Source organism: Trichosurus vulpecula, chromosome 2 (assembly GCF_011100635.1).
Source record: "Trichosurus vulpecula isolate mTriVul1 chromosome 2, mTriVul1.pri, whole genome shotgun sequence".
In the NCBI taxonomy this organism is placed as follows: domain Eukaryota; kingdom Metazoa; phylum Chordata; class Mammalia; order Diprotodontia; family Phalangeridae; genus Trichosurus; species Trichosurus vulpecula.
The window spans coordinates 196847721-196864896 of NC_050574.1; the positions used below are offsets into that span (position 1 = coordinate 196847721).

Sequence of the window (17176 nt, forward strand, 5' to 3'; positions counted from 1 at the left end):
TTTGATGTGCAGTGACACGTCCGACCAATAGCTGTACGTATGGGAGGCATCCTTCATTTCTTCATTGAGCCTCACCCCTAAGGTCATTGCTTTTTATTATCTAGGCCTCATCTTTCCAGACTCTAAACCAGAGTGGGGCAGTGGGAGGCCCTGCGGCCTGGAGGCCACATGTAGTCCTCTAGGTCCTCAACTGTGGCCCTTTGACTGAATCCAAACTTCACAGAAAAAATCCCCTTAATGAAAGGATTTGTTCTGTAAAACTTGGACTCAATCAAAAGGCTGTAGCCAAGGATCTAGAAGGCCAGGTTCCCCACCCCTGCTCTAAACTATTTAGTCAGTCACATAGCCACTGCCCAGGAATCAGTGCAAATGAAGTTCTCTGTCACATTTCATTAAGGCCCCCTTACCTGCCAACTGTGTATTATGCAACTTAGCTCATTATTCAAATCCTCAGAACTTCCTTGACTAAGTATATCCTGTTAGCATATGCCTCTCACAATAGGCAGAGTCATTGATAAACCAGGCAAAACAATGTTTCCCAGGAGCCTGTGATCTCATTGAGGAGTTAGACTCTTGGGTTTTGAACTTGAAGTCTTAATCTCTTGCATCTTCATATTCATAATGGGCAACTCTGGGCAAAGGGTGATGGGATGATCATATATCATACAGTAAGTAGCAACTAGAACTCAGTAGTTGGAGAGTATCTTCATTTCAGAAGTGTTTTGTCAAGTGACTGCTTAAAGGAGCTTGCAGCTCCATAAACCTAATGGTCATTTGCTTTGGCCACCCCTAGGCAACTAACAAAAACTCCATTTTATTTGATCTTTGTGGATAGAGACCTCTAATAATGTGGACCCTGCAAGATCCTAAAGGCCCAAAGGGAGAAACTACTGGGTGGCTTGCTTTAAATCTTTCATTGCTGCATCTCGTTCTGGTCCCCTTGAAAAGTTAGACTTGCAGGTGAATTGGTGAATGGGGGCGATCAGGATACATAAATAGGGAATATGTATTCTCAAGAACTGGTAATGTCCAGTAAGTCTCTCTGCTTCCGGGAGAGCTAGTGTTAGTAATTTATTCCAAGCTATGTCTAAAATCATCTGGATACTTAATACCCACTGCTTTCTTCAGAATTTGGTTTAGAGGGCTGGACTTTCTTGGGGTCAGTTTCCCACTCTGTGTTCCTCCTATGGGCCATTGTCTGATTTAGTATCTCAGTTAATTCCAACCTTACCTGGAATCATTGTGTCATTAGTGTAGTAGTATACCTCAATGCCTTGAGGAAGGGACGCCTCTTCTAGGCCTCTGTCCACTAGACTCTGATAATTGGAGGGTGTTTAGGTAGCTCTGGGGAAGGATGGTGAAGGTATACTAGACTTCTTCCCAAGTGAAAGCAAAATGCTCCTGACTAGTGTCAGCCATAAAAATAAAGGGGAAAAAAGCATTGGGAAGGTCCATAACCTATACAACTCATCCTCACCCTGGGTTACCTGGTCTGCCACATTGATAGAGTTGCAATAGGATGGGCTGCATTGTGGAATAGGGGTACCATAAATGTGGAATACTTCACATGTCATTTTTTTTTATATGCTGGTTATTCTTATGAAACTTCTTATTTCTATATGGCTCTTTTAAAATATTTGTTTATATATGCTGGCTCTCTAGAAAGAGTTGGAAATGTAGGTGATATTTTATTTTAGAAATTAATTCTGGAGTATTATAGCCATTGATTGACATTAAAAATATTTAATTGGATGTTTGGACTTTTGGCAATATTTTTCCATTAAAATTTTAATTTGTGTCCATGAACTTTTTATATGATGATTGTTTCAGACAGTTACACATTTGTTTGTAGATGCCTTCTTCTTCCATTGTTTTATGATCAGAGAATCAATTGTGTTGTGGTTTTGTTTCTTCTGTAGGAGAAAAGTTGAAATTATGCACACCCACAGTCTTTTTACTCTTCTTGGAGAGAGGTTGATGCTGCATACAAATACTGTGACTGTTACTACATACAACACACTTTATGAGGTAAAAGAAAAATAATAGATAAAAGCATATGAATGGTCTTTATTGTTTTATCTTAACAAATTTATGAATGCCTTTGAGTTTATGTTTTGTGTTATTTCATGTTGTTATAGGATTCAACAACAAATTAATTGACCATTTATTAAGCATTAGCTATATGCAGTTCACTGTACTATGTATGTGCTGGGGAATATATCCAGAGGTGGGGAAACTGTGGCCTTGAGGTCGCATGTGGCCCTCTAGCTCCTCAAGTGCAGCCCTTAGACTGAGTCCAAAGTTCACATAATAAATTCCCTCTTTGGGGATAAGTATAGAAGTGTAGTTGAGAATGAATTTGGGGAGGACTTGAATATTAGAATCAGGAATTTATTCAGTTAGGTGGTGAGTTGGTACTAAAAGTTTTTGAATAGAGTAATGGCTTGTTCAGAGTGGTACATTAAGCAGTGTTCTGAAGGGTGCTTTGGGGATGAGATAGAGTATTTTATTTGTCTAAGTGACAGATCCTTAAAAACTTAGTTGCAGTGGAAATTAAGAGGAAGAGACAGAATCAATAAGTGTTGCAGATGGTAGAATCATCAGGACCTGTCACTTGATTAGTTGTATAAGGAGTAATGGAAAGGTAGGAATAGGTGATCCCAAGGTTATGAGACTGGGTGATTAGGAGAATGGCATTGCCATCAATAGCAGTGTGTCAGCACATAGGGAACAATTTGGGAGGAAGATGATAGGTTTAGTTTGGGGCATGTAGAGTCTGAAATATATCCAGGTCGAAACATGTTAAAGACAGTTGAAAATATAGATTTCAGACTCTAGAGAAAGATTGGGAGTGAAGATGAAGATTTGAGTGTCAGTTGCATTATCGAACCTTTGGGTTTGCATTTGATAATCAAGGAAGAGAGTATGATGAGAAAATAAATAAAGGCCAGCTATTGGCCTTTGGGGGATACCCATTTTAAAGGGACATGATTGTTCATGAGGAGACAGCAAGGGAACAAAGAAGGAATGATCAGAGAGGTAGGGTGAAAACCAAGAGAGAGAATTGTCAGGGAAACCAGTGAAGACAGTGAACAGAGTGGATGATAGCATCAGGTGCTACTTAGATGTCAAAGAATAGAGTAAGAAAAAACTGTTCATTTGATTTAAGAATAAGTAGGTCCTTAGTGACTATGGAGAGAGCTTTTTCAGTAGAATGCTAGAGACGGAAGTTTATCTGCAAGAGACTAAGAAGTGAGTAATTAGTGAGGAAGCGACATAGCAATTCTCTTTCTAGATATTTGGTAATAAAGGGAGAGAAAGGTAGCCTTATAATGTGAATGGATGTCAAGTTCAAGGGAAGGTTTTTGTTTAATGGTGAAGGAAAACTGAGCATGCTTGAGAATTGAGTGGTAGAAACCATTGTTGTTCAATTGTCTGACTCTTCCTGATCCCTTTTGGGGTTTTCTGGGAAGCATACTGGAATGGTTTGCCTTTTCCTTCTCCAGTGGATTAAGGTAGAGGTTAAATGACTTGCTCAACATCATATAACTAGTAAATGTCTGAGGGCACATTTGAACTCAAGTCTTCTGGACTCCAGGCCCAGTGTTCTATCCACTGAGCCACCTAGCTGCACCTTCAAAAATTACTAACCCATAATATATTTTACCATCTCTAGAAAGAGGGAAAGTGAAGTAAATAGGATAACAATGATGTCTGTCTTCTGGAGCAAGATTAGGAGAATAGGTTTTTTTAAATCAGTTTTTAATCAGTTTAATCAGTTTTGTGATTTTTTTTTTACATCACTGTAGCATCCTTCCTTCTCTCCCTTCCAGACTAGTAGTTTTTAACACTCCCCTCTCTCCTCCAAAAATGGAAAACAAAGAGGAAAAAACCAATATAACTAATTACTGCAGCAAGAAAATCTGAAAATATGTGCAATGTTTAACACCTGTGGGCTTCTCACCTCCACAAAGGGATGGTTTAGAAGTATCTTCTTGTATCATTTCTTTTGAGCTATGTTTGTTCTTTATAATTTTGTTTTTATGTTTCTTTCCATTTTCATTCTAGTCATTGTTTTTTTTTGTTATTTTGTCAAGTTCTATGTGGTATCTCTTTGATAATTTGATTGTTATATAGCATTAAAAGAATAAATCAGCTTTGGCAGTATTGTCATTTGTATTATATTGGCATGGGCCAGCCATCAAAACTAAATATTCCTCCAGCTATTTCAGGTATTCTTTATTTCCCTAAGGAGGCCTTTGTAATTGAATATATAAGAGTCTTGTATGTAGTAAAGTAGATTTTACCCAGCACGTAATTCTCACTTGGACTATACTGTCATTGTCCCGGGTCAGGCACCATTGTAGTGGCAATGTTGCCATATCCCTCACATTTTAATCTTTTGATCATACCTTCTTCTTCTTCTTCTGTTTTTTCCCCTTATTACTTTGATTTTGCCTCTTCCTACCTATAATTGTCTTTCCCAAAGTATCAGGGTCATTGATAGTTTGGATGGTCTTGCCCCCATGCTAAGTCTGGGAACAAAACTGTCTTCCAATTGATGATCTTTTGTCTTCCATTGCTTTGTGCCAAGATCTTTTGATATAGCTCAAAAGGTAGATAATGCTTACCAATAATATTGATAAATTATTTTATTAGCTTCCTATGTAAATTGAACTACTAGTTTCTTAGAGCAAAGGCAGAATATCAAACCGGGAGAAATACAAATCAGAAAATAGTGTTCCATGCAACTAAAATGCCAACTTATTTAAACAAAATTTTGATTGACAGAAAAAAAAATTAAATGAATGGAGGAAAGGCCATTGCTATTGATTTTGGTAGTCTCATACAGAATTTTAACCTATGTATTTACCAGAGTAAGTTGCCATATTAAAGAGAGTAATGGAGCCATGTGCGTCCCCCTCCACCCAACTCTTCCCCAATCATTGAATACCTAATCTTTGTCAGAGAGAGATTATATCTAAAGGTAATACTGATTAAAATATAAAGAGATTTGTTAAATTTATGGAGAATGATAGTTGTAAAAGCATAAGCCAGTAGTCAATTTAGTGAATGCCAAATGAAAACTAACCTTTATTAAACTCCTCCCTGTTCCAGGCACTGTGCAGAGCAGTGGGCATACAGAAAAAGACCAAAAACCCACAAACAAACAAAAAACAAACCAACCAACTCTTCCTTTCAAGAAGCTTATAGTGTCATGGGGGAGATAAAATGCAAAAACTATATACAGACAAGCTATATATATATATATAGAAGATGACTTGGGTAATCTCAGAGAGAAGACACTGGGGTTTTAAGGAGGACTGGTAAAGGCTTTGTACAGAAGGTGAGACATAAGTTGAGACTTGAAAGATGCCAAGAAGCGGACATTAGATAGGAAAGTGTTTCAGACCTGGGAAAAGCCAGTGAAAAGGCTTAGAGTTGGAGATAAAATGTTTAGGGAAGAGCAAGGAGGCTAACGTCAATGGATCTCAGAGTGGAGTAGGGAGTAAAAAGACTGGAAAGTTAGGAAGGAGCCAGGTTACCAGGGCCTTTAAAGGCACAACAGTTTTTAATTTGATTCTGGAATTGATAAGAAGCCTGGAGATTTTTTGCAGAAGCCTTTGATATGGTTAGATCTTTGTTTTAGAGAGATCACTTTTACTGCTGGGTATAGGATATGCTGCAAGTAGGGAGAGATTTGTGACAGAGGGACCAAACAGTAGAGATATTACCATAAATGATGTGTGAGGTGATGGGATCTGTGGCAGTGTGGTGGCTGTATTGGAGGGAACATCTAAGAGCAATGTTTGGAAGGTAGAAATGACAGGACTTGTTAAAAGGGTTGAGGATGTCACCTAGGTTTTGAGCCTGGGTGACTGGAAGTATGGTGCTACTCCCAACAGTTCTAGGGAAGCTAAGAAGAAGGGATGGTTTTGAGGTAAAGATAAGGAGTCCAATTTTGGACATGTTGTATTTAATAGGTATACAAGACATCCAATTAAAGATGTCTGTTAGGCAGTTGGAGATGCCTAACTGTGGAAGGAAAAAAAAAATTAAATGAGTGTTGGTGTGAATACCAACTAATGAAAATCAATCCAAAAGAATTGAAGTATTTAATTAGAAGGAGATTAGAACTCCAGGGCTCAGCCAGCACAGGCATCTTACCCTCTCCCCTGCCGGTACTTTGATGTCTCAGATGGTCTTGGAATTGATCTGTTGGGTTGCCTTGGAGTGTTTTCCTTTACATTGTTATCATCATTGTTTAAATTGTTCCTTAGTTTTTGCTTACTTTACTCTATCAGTTCATAAAAAATTTCCCAAGTTATTCTGAATTCTTCATTTTCTTTATTTTTATAATGTTATAATATATCACTTGTAATCAAAATTTGTTCAGCTATTTTCTAATTTATTATCACCCAGTTTGTTTCTGGTTCTTCGTTACCACAAAAAGTGCTGTTGCAATTGATCTTCATTTCTGTGTCTGACTGCCATGGGGTATATAAGGTATCCCAAAAGTCTTATTGTAAGCATTGGTAGTTTAAAATTGTACTAAGTCTTTTAGGACACTTTTATTACTAGTAGTAGTATTCCCTGGTCTATGGAAGTGTATAGAGTAATGACTTTTTAAAGTCATTAAGTATAATTCCAAATTATTTTTTAGAAAGGTCAGATAATTCACAACTCTACCAGTGGGGTGTGTTTAGTGTGCCACTTTATAGAGACACTTGAACATTTACCATTTTCATCTTTTATTTTCTTTGCTAATTCAGTGGGTATGAGGTAAAAGTTAGTCTTAGTTTTTTTTCAAGTTTGCCTTTCTCCTAATATAGTTTGGAGCATTTTCTCATGGTTGCTTATAGTTTTAGTTCTTTTTAGAAAACTTGTTTATGTTCTTTGAGAGTTTATCGAGAAATATCTCTTATTCTTATATATTTATAAGTTATATATTAATATAATTTTTGTATTTTGTTGTTGTTAAGTCATTTTTCACTCACGTCTGACTCTGTAATCCGTTTGGGATTTTCTTGGCCAAGATACTGGAGTGGCTCACCATTTCCTTCTCCAGCTCCATAATACTAGGCTCCCCTTAATCTTTTCATTTGTTTCTTGAGATTCTTCAATTTTGTTCAGCCAGATGCATTTAATTATTGTCTATTTTGATTAATGGCATAAAATCTATAAATCAATTGAGGTTTTACCAATAATGTGTCTTTTATTATTTTAGTCTTTATTTTTGTCAGGAATGTTTGGGAGTTGTACAAGTCCCAGTTGTGCCTTGGTAGGCTAACTCACAGATTTTTTTTTTTTACCTTTTGTAGCTATTTTGAGTAGAATTTCCTTTTTAGTTCTACCAGGTGTTGGTTTACTAGTAATATACAGAGAGGCTGATGCTTTTGGGATTCTCTGAGTAAATCATCATATCTTCTTCAGATAGTTAATTTTGTATTTTCTTTGCCTCTATTTCTCTTAATTCCTTCCTTCCTACCTCCCTTTCTTCTTCCTTTTCCTCCTTCCTTCCCTCCCTTCCTTCTTGCCTTTTTGCTATAGCTAGGTTTTTTAGAACTATACCAAATAATAACAGTGAGAGTGGATATGCTTGCTCTTGACCTCTTGCTTTACTTCTCAGAATGACATCTTCTGTTGCTGTTAGAAGTACTACTAACTTTTAGTTTTAGATAAGCTACTCTTCACCATATTTAAGAAAAGGTGGCGTGGTAAATAGAGCATCATCCCTGGAGTCAGGAGGACCTGAGCTCAAATCCGGCCTCAGGCACTTGACACACTTACTAGCTGTGTGACCTTGGGCAAGTCGCTTAACCCCAGTTGCCCTGCATTCTCCCCTCAAAAAAAAAGGTCCATTTATTCATATGTGCCTATTTTTTCCATGAATGAGTTGTATAAATTGAGGGGGAGATTTCCTGCATCTTTTAATATAATATATTCAATTTAAAAATTATTTTTATGTTAATGTGAACTACATTCTATATATTTTAGATTTTGACAGAGCAAGTATGCACTCAGGTTGTACATAAGCCACATCCAGAGCCAGATTCTACAGTGAAAATTCAGAATCCAAGTAAGTAAATCTTAATATCTTTTTGTAATCTTATAATTTAATAAGTAATCCAATTTAGGATTACTTGGATCTTTAATTATCAAAAGCTTTTTTTTTTGAAATTTCATGACCATTTTGGCTTATTCTCACAGTCCCAGCCACAGAGGTAGTGGTTAATAAATAATTATTGAATTGAATGAAGTAGATTTTATATGATTTTAATTTTGTTACACTGTTTTTGCTCATTTACAGTGATTCTTAAAGTCGTGGCAACCTTGTTAAAAAACTCTACACCAAGTGCAGAACTAATGGAAGTCCGCCGTTTATTTTTATCTGACATGATAAAACTTTTCAGCAATAGCCGTGAAAACAGAAGGTATATTCTTTGAATATTTTGTGATTTATTTTTTTTCTCTTCCTAACTTTGAGGCTTAATTTTTCTCCTACTGTATGTTAATAGGATATTTGAAATCATTAGAGTTATCTGTATAATATCAGATTATGAGTTTATTTGTGCCAAATTTGTTGCTTTATATAATTAGATAAATTTTTTTTCAGTTTATACACACACACATGCATATGTATGTATGATATGCACATATTTCTACATATACACATGTACACATGTTCGTATATATGTGTCTCATTTATATATATGAAAATCATACTGATAGGCTGTCAATAGCACTTAGACTTGTTTTTCCATTTCGGTAATGGGTTTGCATTCTTCCCAGTTTCTGTGATGACAGAGTTTGTGAATCAACTAAATTGTTAGCAGGGTGTATTTTGTTACCTTGGAACAAAGAAATATTATTGGGTGTATAGTGTTCAAAGCCAGCTTATTATTCACTAAAAAAAGTAAAAATAAATTCTTTCAGAGTACCAGTCTCTTTTGCCACTGTCTTTATTTTTTTTCCTTTAAGCAGTAAGTAGAATGTTTTGTTAAAGCATAGGATATCCTAGAACAGAAAACTGTCTTGTCTTGCTTGACTATATAGTTTTATCTACTCTAGAATTATATAGTGTATTTAAATTTTTAACATTATTGTTAACATTTTGATTGTATGTGATGGGAGAAATAATTGGTATCCCTCCCAGTCTCCATTCTCTTGTTTACTATAAGTTATTAATATTGCTAGTTGTTTTGCCCATATTTTCTTTGCTTTTGCAAATTTCTTTTCATTCCCTGTTTTTAAAACCATGGTGAATATTTGGCATGGTTTACATATTTTTCAGAAGTAGTATGTTTTATTCAAAATGTGTCGTTTTGGAATTTTATTTAGATTTTTAAAAGAAATAATCTTTTTTTTTCTTAGATGTTTACTGCAGTGTTCAGTGTGGCAAGACTGGATGTTTTCTCTTGGCTATATTAATCCAAAAAATTCTGAAGAACAGAAGATTACAGAAATGGTGTACAATATTTTTCGGATCCTTTTGTATCATGCAATAAAATATGAATGGGGTGGCTGGAGAGTCTGGGTGGATACACTCTCAATAGCCCATTCAAAGGTACCAACTAATTTGAAAACTTTATATTGAATCGCATTGGATCCCAGGCCCTTTAAAAAATAGTTTAGTGCCATCTTGTGGATAACATGAATTATTGCCGATTTAGTTAAAATGTTTGTGGATGTGTGTTGTCTTTTAAAAATAGAATAATTTTATTTTAAAGCTTAGAGACAGAATCTAACCATTTAATTTTATTTGTTTGTACTCATGGGCATGTCTGTGTGTGTATGTGTACCAGTATTTTTTATAGCACAGTATTATAAAATCTAATTTAAAGCTATAAAAGGGCTTTTGAGGTTAGTCTAAATCCCCACATTTTACAAATGAGGAAACTGAAGCTTAGCACAGGCAATAACTTTTCCAAGTTTACATATTATAAATTATTGGATGAAAATTTTAAACCCAGGTTCTCTGATACCAAATACACAGTTTGTTCTACCGTATCACAATATTGTGAATTTTTTTCCTGATAGAATTCATTAATGAATTCTAGCAGTTTTTCTACTGTACCAGATTTCCTTTCATTTAAAAGGCTCCAAGTTACTACAGTTTGTAAAAATAACATTACCTTACATTTTAGATAACCTTTTAAATTTTGCTAAATGCTTCCATAAACTTTTTGTCATTTGATCTTCATAATCTCTTCTTCTTTGTGAGTTTTTAAATTTGTTATGTACTATTAACTTTACTAGATTTTTACATAGTCACAATTACTATTTATTAGTCTGATTCAACTTTATTTTGAATCAATTCATCTAAAGCTTTCCATGTATCTTTGTATTATTCACATTTTGTAATTTCTCATGACACAATAATTCCATTTCATAGATTAAAATTTGGTCATTAGTTCCTCATTTATCTATTAGTAGTTTCAAGTTTTTTTGTTATTATGGATAAAGTTTCTACTAACATTTTGTCAAGATTGGCCTTTTTTTCCTCCTTTTAATAACAACCTTAGCGTATAGTCATCATAAGAGATCATTAGATCAAAGGGTATAAATTGTTTTGTATCTCTTAACCTTTTATGTCCATATGGTTTCCCAAAATGACTATCATTTCTAAGTTTCTCTAGAGCCCTGCTTATGCAAATTTTGATAGTTTTTGAAATTAGCAGCTAAGTTGGAAATTTTAAACTTATTAGACTCTGAAAATTTAAAAATAAAGTTGCTTGTTTTGTTGTATAGTGGATATGATACAAAATTGGGAGTCAGAAGATCTGTTTTAGCTAGCTTTGGCCTTGCCGCAAATTGTATGTGAACTTGAGCAAATCAAACTTCATCTTTAAAATGAGTTGCTATTTTAGTTGCTCTCTACAAAGTTGCTTTGAGCATTAAAAGTCTCCAATTCTTTCTTCTCAATATTAATTTATCACTAAATGGGTGTAACCTTTAGTGATTTTTAATTCTATACAATTTGCTATTTGATATGAGCTATTTTTAGAAAGGTACTTGAATTTTCTCCATATTCATAACTTCATTTTATTATTAGGCATGATAGCATGTGGTAAGGGGGAGGGGACCAAAAAAAAGAAGTTAAGTTTTCTCATTACATGACTTTATCCTGAGCATACCAAGGCTAAGCACATACTCTCAGCCTCACAATGAATCCAAAATAGATTTGTGCTTTTAAGTAATTTATATATGCAATGATTTTCACATAAATATGTCTTTTTTTCTCAATTATATATTTTAGATGTAATTAATAAAACTTTTCATATAATAATTTGCATCTTACGCATATGTATATGTCCGTGTTTAGTTTACTAGTATCTGAGTAGAGGAGGGATTGAATGTGAGATGTTGAGGAGAATTGGAGTATAGCAGGCTTTAAGTGAATAGGAAGTGAAAAAGCATAAGAATTTAAGTCAGAGGACTTGAATTGGAGTATAACAGGCTTTAAGTGAATAGGAAGTGAAAAAGCATAAGAATTTAAGTCAGAGGACTTGAGTTGGAATCCTTTCTCTTAACACTTACTGTCATTGTGACCTTGCCTAAGCCTCTTTAACTCTTGAGGCATCATTTTTGAAACTGCAGAATGCGTTGTGCCAGATGATCCATAAAGTCCCTTCTCCCTTTTAGTCCTATGATTGATTCTAAGAATCTAGGTCATTTTTTTTTTTTACTAAGATCCTTCCTACCTTCTCTCCTTGGCTTTGCTGTACTTTGATTAGTTTAAATTCATTGTACCCTCCTTACTGAGCATTTGAGGAGAGGCAACCTTATGATTTATCAGCCTAGAATTCTTAGTGTAAAAAATTCCTTTAATTATTGGAGGAATGGGCTTTTCTATAATAGTCTTAGAGGTGCAGTTCTTGTTTTTGTTCAGTCATTTTCAACCATGTCTGACTCTATATGATCACCTTTGGGGTTTTCTTGGCAAAGATACTGGAGGGGTTTGCCACTTCCTTCTGCATTTCATTTTACAGATAAGGAAACTGAGGCAAACAGGGTTAAGTGACTTGCCCAAGGTCACACAACTTGTGTCCAAAGCCAGATTTGAACTCAGGAAGATAAGTGTTCCTCACTCTAGACCTGGAACTCTATCCACTGCTTCACCTAGCTGCCCTTTACAGAAGTCTGAGAGACTTCTTAGAGGATTGCTTGGGAGCACCAAGAGGTTAAATGGCTTTTCTGTGATCACATGGCTAGTTTGTGTCAGAGATAAAATTTGAACTCAAGCCTTTCTGATTTGAAAGCCACCTTTCCATCCACTATGCCATGTTTTCTTATCAAAGATTAAAATGCTAAATTTAAAAGTGCTAAGTTTTAAAACTTTTAAAAAAATTTTCATTATGAGAATGTTTTCACTATCATAATCTTACCTTACTGGCCTCATCAATCATTTTGCTTCTATTTTGTACATAAAAATGTATATATTTTGTACATATAATATATCTTTTAAACATCACTTATGTGTCTTGTTTTTAAGGTCACCTATGAAGCTCACAAAGAATATCTAGCCAAAATGTATGAAGAGTATCAAAGACAAGAGGAGGAAAACATTAAAAAGGGAAAGAAAGGGAATGTGAGCACTATATCAGGTCTTTCATCTCAGGCAACTGGTGCAAAAGGTGGAATGGAAATCAGAGAAATAGAAGATCTTTCACAAAGTCAAAGCCCAGAAAGTGAAACTGATTACCCTGTCAGCACAGATACCAGGGACTTGCTCATGGCAACAAAAGTATCAGATGATGTTCTGGGAAATTCAGATCGACCAGGAGGTGGTGTACATGTAGAGGTTCATGATCTTTTAGTGGATATAAAAGCAGAGAAAGTGGAAGCAACAGAAGTCAAGCTTGATGATATGGATTTGTCACCTGAGACTTTAGTTACTGGAGAAAATGGCACACTTGTGGAGGTTGAATCTTTATTGGATAATGTATATAGTGCTGCTGTTGAGAAACTTCAAAACAATGTCCATGGAAGTGTTGGCATCATTAAAAAGAATGAAGAAAAGGACAATGGCCCATTGATAACATTGGCTGATGAGAAAGATGAACCTACCAATAATAGTACCTCATTTATTTTTGACAAAATTCCAAGCCAAGAAGAGAAACTTCTGCCTGAACTCTCTAGTAATCATATTATTCCAAATGTGCAGGAAACGCAAGTACATCTTAGTGTTAGTGATGATCTTGGACTGCTTGCTCATATGACTACTAGTGTTGATTTAACTTGTACATCAAGCATAATAGAAGAAAAAGAATTCAAAATTCATACAACTTCAGATAGAATGAGTAGCATTTCTGAAAGAGAATTAGCTTCATCCTCTAAAGGTTTGGAATATGCTGAGATGACTGCTACAACACTTGAAACAGAATCTTCTGGTAGTAAAATTGTGCCTAATATTGATGCAGGAAGCATAATTTCAGATACTGAAAGATCTGATGATGGTAAAGAAGCAGGAAAGGAAATCAGGAAGATCCAGACTACTACTACAACTCAAGTAAGTACATGAGTTATGAAAAATAAATGAAAAATGTACCTGAGATATTGTTTGTGATTTCTGTATGATGATGTAAAATTATTATTTTAATTTTTCCTTTTGATTTAGTGGTCATATCTGTGTAGAATAAAGTGTTGCTCAGTACTGACTAGATTTATTTCTTGGCCAGAGCTCCATTATTAACACCATACTCCTTTGACATACTAAGATTTATCTAGTAGTAAGCAATGCTTACTTACTTTTCCATCACAGGAAAAAAAAATTATGTGCAGAAACATCACTGCTGGATTGTCCACTTATTAAGGTAAATAATAAAAAGGGAAATGTGACTTTGGAAAATTTCTTTTATAGTTGCTGGACCAGAATAGTCAGCAACCAAGTAATTAACCCCAGGGATTGTTAATTATTCATCTTTAAGTTAATTCATTTCATTCATTCATCTAATATGTCAGAAGAATTTGTATCAGCGCATAGGATATAGTCAGGTATAGTCAGCTCACTGGTATAGTTACTTCATAGGATCAAAAATTTAGAGCTGGAATGGGCTTGAAGGCCAGCTAGTCCAACCCCATCATTCTACAGAAAAGGGAATCAAGGCTCAGAAAGTGACTTGCCTTAAGGATATAGAGGTGGTACACAGCAGAATGGAGGTTTGAACCCTTGTCATTTGACTCAGGACACAGCTTAGATTAGATACCTTCCCTGTGCTAGTAGCATTTAATTTTAATAGTTAATAAAATATTCATGTAAACTAGATAGGTCTTATGTGCAAAGGTTATAGGAATGGCAACTATGTGTTAAGTCTTTAGTGATTTTTTTAATATCTTCTTTAGCTTTCCCCACTGTTCTTTTAATGTATTTGAGATTGAAATTGATATATCATAATTAAAGTTTTTGGACGTGGGTTCAAAGAATTCCCCTTTACAAAAAGTAAATGTTAGGGCAGGTATTATTACATATTAGTTTGACTGAAAAAATCTGTTTGTTTTAATGTACTACAAACTCATTGTAAGTTAGCAATATAATGTGGCAGTCAAAAAGCTAATGTAATCTTGGTCTGTATTAAGAGAACAGTAAGGAGATAATTGTCCCTCTGTACCCTCATGGGCTAAATACATCTAGAATATAGTATTTAGTTCTGGGTGCTTCAGTTTAAGGACATCGATAAACAGGAGGCTATACAAAGGAACGCTGGGATCATGAAAAGAGCCTTGAGTTTATATCACATGAAGATAAGTTGAAGAAACTGGGGATACCTAGAATGGAGAGGAGAAGACTGGGGAGGGCAGGACATGATAGTTATCTGTATAAATGTATTTAAAAAGGTATCATGTATGAGGGATTAGAATCGTTCTATTTGGCCCTCAAGGGCAGAACCATAAAGAATAAATGAGTAGAAATCGTAAAAAGAATAATCTAAGTTTAATGTTAGGAAGACTTTCTTAACATTGTTGTTGTTCAGTCATGTCTGACTCTTCCTGACCTCATTTGGGATTTTCTTGGCTAAGATACGGGAGTGTTCTGCCATTTCCTTCTCCAATTCATTTTACAGATGAAGAAATTGAGGCAAACAGGGTTATGTGATTTGCCCAGTCACAGAGCAGAGTTAATAAATATCTGGGGCCTGATTCAAACTTAGGAAGATGAGTCTTTCTGACTACTGGCCCTTTTATATAAAAGCACACCCACGCTATAGGTGCTTTTTATATACTGCGCCACCTAGCTGCCAACAGTTAGATTTCTCCAGTTTCTTAACAGATTTGTTCAAAAGTGAAATGGAATGCCTTTGGAGGTGATTAGGGGGTTCTCCTTCATTTAACGTCTTCAGGCAGAGGTCACGTGATATATGTGACAAGTAGGGGATATTTTGAGGTATTTATTGGACTAGATGACTTCTAAAGTTCCTTCTGACTCTAAAATTCTGTGATCTTGAGATTCTATGAAACAAGTAAGCCTTCCTTTATTTACCTCTTTATTGGATTCTCCTTGTTATTGTCAAATTTGTTGCTTAGAGAGATACTCTTTATGGAGAAGGAACATCTGTTCCTATTAGAAGCTGTTAAGTATTTGTGTGACAGTTATAATTTTATTTTGGGGATATTCTTTAATTAGGAAAAGATTTAACTGAGGCAAAATATATTGATCACTGATTATGACAATGTTTGGGTACTTACATTAAAGAATTTTTTTTGTACAGTATTTATGAGAAATACATTCAGTGTAGAGAATGAAATGTTTTGAGATAGCCCAAACTATTTCATTATTTATATTTCTGATCTATTATCTTGTTTTTCCTGATTAATAATGTTTCTTTCAGCCCATTGTTATAAATGGTAATTCATTAGTAATATGTACAGTTTCCTTGACTGTATTATTTAACTTACTCTAAGAATTTATTGAAGTATGGAGGTAGTTCTGGGTTTTGGAAGGTTATGTTAAGCTCTTTGGCTAATTCTTGCTGAGACCAAAATGTTTCGAGTATAGTACCTTTACAGTCAGCTATATTCAGAGGTCTAACCTAATTTAATGTGAAAAATTTTATCACTTGAAGGTTATATGTCAGGCAAATAAATTTTTTTTTTGGTCATAAGAGCTCATGAAAATTGTCTACTGAAGCATTGAATTGAGATCTGTATTAGTTATGGGAAGATGGTTGGCAGAGGAGTAAGGGGGAGTAGATAAAATTAGATTTTGTTCAAGTATGGAAGATGTTTTTTATACATAGCATATTTCATAGGGAATCCACATTATATAATATACAGATTGCTGTGAATAAAATTTAGGAATTCTCGTTTCTAGTTCAAACTTTGAAAGTATCCATAATCATTAGATTCCCTGTCTCACTTTTATAAAAATTGGTAAAATAAAGTGAAAGCTCTCTGCTTAATTTTCAGAGATGCTTATTCAGGGATTCCTATAGAAATCATATACAAAGGATTTATTTTATTCACCCTGTTTTAATCTGTACTTGAAGTTATGGCTAATTTGTTCTTAACATTTTTGAAGTCATATTATGTGCACTTAAAAAGATATCTTTTGTTTAGGCGGTTCAGGGACGGTCTATCACTCAACAAGACAGAGATCTCAGAGTTGATTTAGGATTTCGAGGAATGCCAATGACTGAGGAACAACGACGTCAGTTCAGTCCAGGTCCACGCACAACGATGTTTCGGATTCCTGAGTTTAAATGGTCTCCAATGCACCAGAGGCTTCTCACGGACTTGCTATTTGCCTTAGAAACAGATGTACATGTTTGGAGGAGGTAGAAATATTTCTTTGGAATAAATAAAAACAATATTCATTCTAAAATAAACCATTTTATTAAAAAGTACAAATTGATAGCATATGGGTAAGATTGATTGAACCACATATTCAAAATTTATATTTAATTTATTAAAATGATGTATCTGTTATGAACATAACTGTTTATTACATAGTTATAGACCTAGGGTTTAGATCAAAGTCTGGGACCTTCACACAGGTCTTGTTTTTTCTTTTTCCTCCTGTTCTTTCTTTTTAATATATTAAGGAGAATGAATAAAGAAATGCATCTTTTGGATAGCTTAGGAGAATTTATGTATTAAGTTGAATTTCTGTTGTAATTTAATCATGTGAAAATGTTTAAATGAACTAAAAGATAAGCCCATAGTTAACATTTTAGAG

General features: G+C 34.7%; 1 protein-coding gene across 4 annotated transcripts in view; it reads left to right on the forward strand.

The window, feature by feature from the left end:
* The window catches only part of NBEA (neurobeachin), a 768499-nt gene that overhangs the window by 202848 nt on the left and 548475 nt on the right, over positions 1–17176 (forward strand). For all 4 annotated transcript variants that reach the window (XM_036747790.1, XM_036747792.1, XM_036747793.1 and 1 more), the window contains exons 18-23: positions 1920–2028; positions 7999–8080; positions 8312–8435; positions 9376–9568; positions 12497–13513; positions 16558–16775. In XM_036747790.1, the coding sequence (XP_036603685.1) occupies positions 1920–2028; positions 7999–8080; positions 8312–8435; positions 9376–9568; positions 12497–13513; positions 16558–16775 (1743 nt within the window). The remainder of the gene's footprint in view (positions 1–1919; positions 2029–7998; positions 8081–8311; positions 8436–9375; positions 9569–12496; positions 13514–16557; positions 16776–17176) is intronic.